Below are 3,970 nucleotides of genomic sequence, written 5' to 3' on the forward strand. Positions count from 1 at the left end.
TCTAGCTCGTATAAAGTTGCGGAGAAGCTACTTGGAGTAGATGATCTCTCGAAGGCCAAACCGAAATTAGAGGGGTGATTGTTAGCCATAATATGGTTTGGTCCGGTCCATCGAGCCTATGGTGGATCGGTATCTTAGAGACCAAGTCGAGCACATTACTTGGGCTACAAGCTATTTAATTAATTGTTTAAATAGGTTTTTACTAATTAGTATTTGAGTATGATAAGTAGTTTGTATTCTAGACTAATTAGGTTTCCATGTTTAAACTAGTATATATACCCGAGCTCATGGGTTATATCATTATGCATTGTAATTTTTCGAGCTAACGAAAGTTACAAGGATCGAGCTTATGATCTAAATTCGTTTTGTGTTTTCGATTCTGGTTACCAAACTTCAGGGGCGTTGTCTCATAAGTTTATGATATTTACTTTTCAAATCACCTATTTTAGTAAATAATTTTCTACCATACCCATTATGGTTAAAAAACTCCACTAGCAACGAGGCGTTGCCTTATAGGTTTATAGCATTTAATTAATTATTTAACTAAAGTTATTTGTATACTAATCAACCTATGTAACGTATGGTCTAGAGACCCTATGTAATAAGGCGATAAACACAAGAATACTTAGATCACAACTTGCATCAATAATACAACTTAAACAAACAATTACGTCTATCTCAATAACTAAAAACTAATTAAACAAGTTTCAACTAATCAATACTAATCAATATTTTATTTATTTACATATTATTTTAAATCAAATGAAGTAACAATTTGAAAACCATAGCTACTAGAGATCACAAGTCAGATCGATCGGAGAAATCCGAAGCAAGCCGAGACGCAATCGCAGAGTGATACATGGCATCATGAAACGACTCCGTCTCCTTCGTCAACATCCGAAGCTTCCTCGCCTTTTCATCGGTGAAGTTCGAAGAAGAAACTCGAGATTTAAGACTTTTCTGATCGACATCTGATTCAGAATTGTCTCTGGATGTGTGAGAGAAACTTTTTTTATTATTTGCCTTCATTTTATCCGAGTTTATGGAGTCAATGTAGTCTGGTTCGGATGACCAACCGAAGAGCGGGGTCCACCAGCTCTTGCGGGGTGCATCCGACTTATGGCTGCCCGAGGTAGAGGCGCCGGAGGATGACGCTCGGATGATGAGTGATGGTTGAATGGGCATGAGATTTGCTGCCATTTGTTTGTTGCAATGCCGTTATGGATTTGATGGTTGATTGGTTGATATGGGTTAAATTGTAGGATTTGATTATATTGGGTAAGCAGTTAATGACTGACACGTGTCAGTTTTGTCGTGAAGTTGGAAGTGTCACGTGAGGGATCGGTACTCGGTACATGCATCTCGTGTTTTTTTTCACATTGATATTTTTGCTTTATATTTATTTATTTATTTATATTATTATATATATTAAAAAGCAGATCCCATTCTACTCTCAGATTTACTATTCAATTTACTATTTGTTAGTTTATTATTTTTTTCAATACACGTGTGGTTAATGTTAACCAGTCAATCTTTAATACACGTGTGCTTAGCGTTAACCAGTCAATTACACCGCCTTTACCCAACTTTACTAATTTATTCTTCTTTTTTTTATCTTTTGTTGAAGCAGCACAAGTCATCATCTCATCGTCATAAAAGTTCCTTTTAATTCTACCTAGTTTTTATTAATATTAAACACTACTTGTTGTAACAATCAATACATTAATCACACAACATTCAATAAATTAATAGCACAACGTTCAAACTTTTGTTGGTTTGGATTAGAATAGTTTCAAAATTCATTAAAAACAATAATGACTTAAAGTTAGTGGTGTAAATTCGGGTAACAATGAGATTAAACTATGTGTTGTTATTAAATCTTCATCATGGAATTATCATGTAATATCGTGTTACTTGATGTTGAATGGGGTTTTCGACAAATTTATTTACTTTATTTTCTTTCCATAAATGTAAAATAATAACAATATAAAGACGTTAGTGCCAGAAATCATTACGAACAATATTTTTTTGCTTTTCTCCTTTAATAATATGGCAAGGATTTAATTCTTACATTTGGTAAGTAATTAAAGTTTTAAAAGTGTCAATTTTGTTAATTTATTTATGTGCTAACTAAATTTATAAAACATCATTATTCATATTAATACTACTAGGATGCTGGCTCGTGTTACAGACAAGTGGAAAATATTCCGCGTCCGAGACACCACTACTCCTATTTCGATTCATCCGAGAGAAAACCGTATGGAAAGCCAAGCATTTGGTGTTTATGTCGCCCCATTTCGACAGTAACGAATCTTTTTCTCGACGTGAGTCCCCGCCAAGCTCGTGAAACAACTCTATAATTTTGTGCCAAAATACCCTCATTTTTTGATAGTTCGCTAAAAAAAATAAAAATATTACAAGTTTAATGTTTGTTATTACGAAATTTAAAAATATATATATGTATTTTAAAAACCTACCGCATTTGGCATCTTCCGATATCGCGCACCAAGCACGAGCACATAGTACACACTAGTCGATACTCCACGCTATCACCGTCTTTTTAACCCGAGGTTCGCCGGCGGGCTTCTTTCCGTGTTTTCTCGGACGTCCGCGTTGGCTCGAACCGCCTACGGTCTCCGGGACGGGTTGTGTCTCCGGCACGAACTCGACGTCGGGTTGGGTCTCTGGGACGGGTTGGGAACCCGAAACGGCAAAAATGTTTGTCTTCGGGTTGGAAACCGGGCACCGCATTTGACATAGAGTTTTGTAAATATGCAATGTACGCAGCCATTTGCGGGTCATGCATATGCGGGAGGGGTACGGTTGGCGTCGGGGCGGTAGATTGGTTCAGTTGTGGATTTTGGTTGCCTTGACGAGCATATTGACCGAAACCGAGAATATTTTGGTTGTTATTCGAAAACATGATGGTATAAATATTTTTGTAAAAGATATAATTGGTATAGAAGTGGAAGGAATGTGTTTAAAAAAATAAGTTTGGTTTGTTTTTATAGTATAAATTTAATTAATATAATTTTTTTTTTAAAAAAACCCAACGGCTCCTAACGTAAACATGGCCAACGGTTCTTTTTTTTTATTTGCGTGCCATAAACCCGCGTTTTAGATATAACGTAGCAAAAAAAAATACAAAACACAGGGGGGCGGTGTACCCCGCGTTATCCTCCACAACTCCAACCAAAACGTGCCATTACGCTTGGTCTAAGTAAACTAATAATGATTCTAACCAATTACATAATTTTTTTTTAATTTTTGATTATTTAAATACAATGATACATTAGTTAAATATAAATTGTTTTGTTTTGTAGTTAATACTTGTTAATGGTTTAGTTAATGATAACTTACTAACTAATGATAGTTACAAAATTATTATTATTATTATTATCACAAATAAATCAACACATGTATATGCATGTATTCGATCAAACAAAATGACGATTTATATGAGAATAAAAATAAATTGAAAATGTAACAACTTGATTAATATATTTAGACAATACATACGTTATGATTTTGGGTGTAATAATCAATAGCACATACAACTTTTTAAGTTTTTATGAATATATTGATCCACATACATTTTATTTTGTAAAAACAAACCTTGTTAATATTATGCATATGATCTAAAATCATTTTATTCTAAAGCATGGTTAATAATTTTTATTTTTCTATTTGATCTCAAATGTAAAGTTTTTTTCCCTTGATTTTAATCAAATAATGTAATGTAGGCGTTATGTAATGTGGATATAGCTACGTTAACTACGTAATGTAGTGCAAGCATATTTTTAAAATGTTCTCTAGTTATAACTAATGTAGTATAGACATATCTAATGTAGTGTATGTACACTTTCAAATGTTGTGTAGTCATGTAGTGTAGACATATCTAATGTAATGTAGGTAAAACTAGTATAGTGTAGGGGCACTTTCAAATGTTGTGTAGTCATAACAAATATAA

General features: G+C 33.6%; 1 protein-coding gene across 1 annotated transcript; it reads right to left on the bottom strand.

Annotated features, from left to right (window-relative positions):
- Positions 1–798: 798 nt before the first annotated feature.
- On the bottom strand, positions 799–1,200 carry LOC143588734 (uncharacterized). Its single transcript, XM_077069665.1, has one exon. The coding sequence runs from the start codon at positions 1,198–1,200 to the stop codon at positions 799–801; it is 402 nt and encodes a 133-aa protein (XP_076925780.1).
- Positions 1,201–3,970: the final 2,770 nt, after the last annotated feature.

The sequence above is a fragment of the Bidens hawaiensis genome, unplaced genomic scaffold (assembly GCF_021521415.1).
Source record: "Bidens hawaiensis isolate Kalapana, Puna unplaced genomic scaffold, B.hawaiensis_p1.1 tig00001576_1, whole genome shotgun sequence".
In the NCBI taxonomy this organism is placed as follows: domain Eukaryota; kingdom Viridiplantae; phylum Streptophyta; class Magnoliopsida; order Asterales; family Asteraceae; genus Bidens; species Bidens hawaiensis.

Bases quoted from the DNA above. Each gene is read 5' to 3' on its own strand.
- LOC143588734 (XM_077069665.1), bottom strand. From the start codon at position 1,200: ATGGCAGCAAATCTCATGCCCATTCAACCATCACTCATCATCCGAGCG.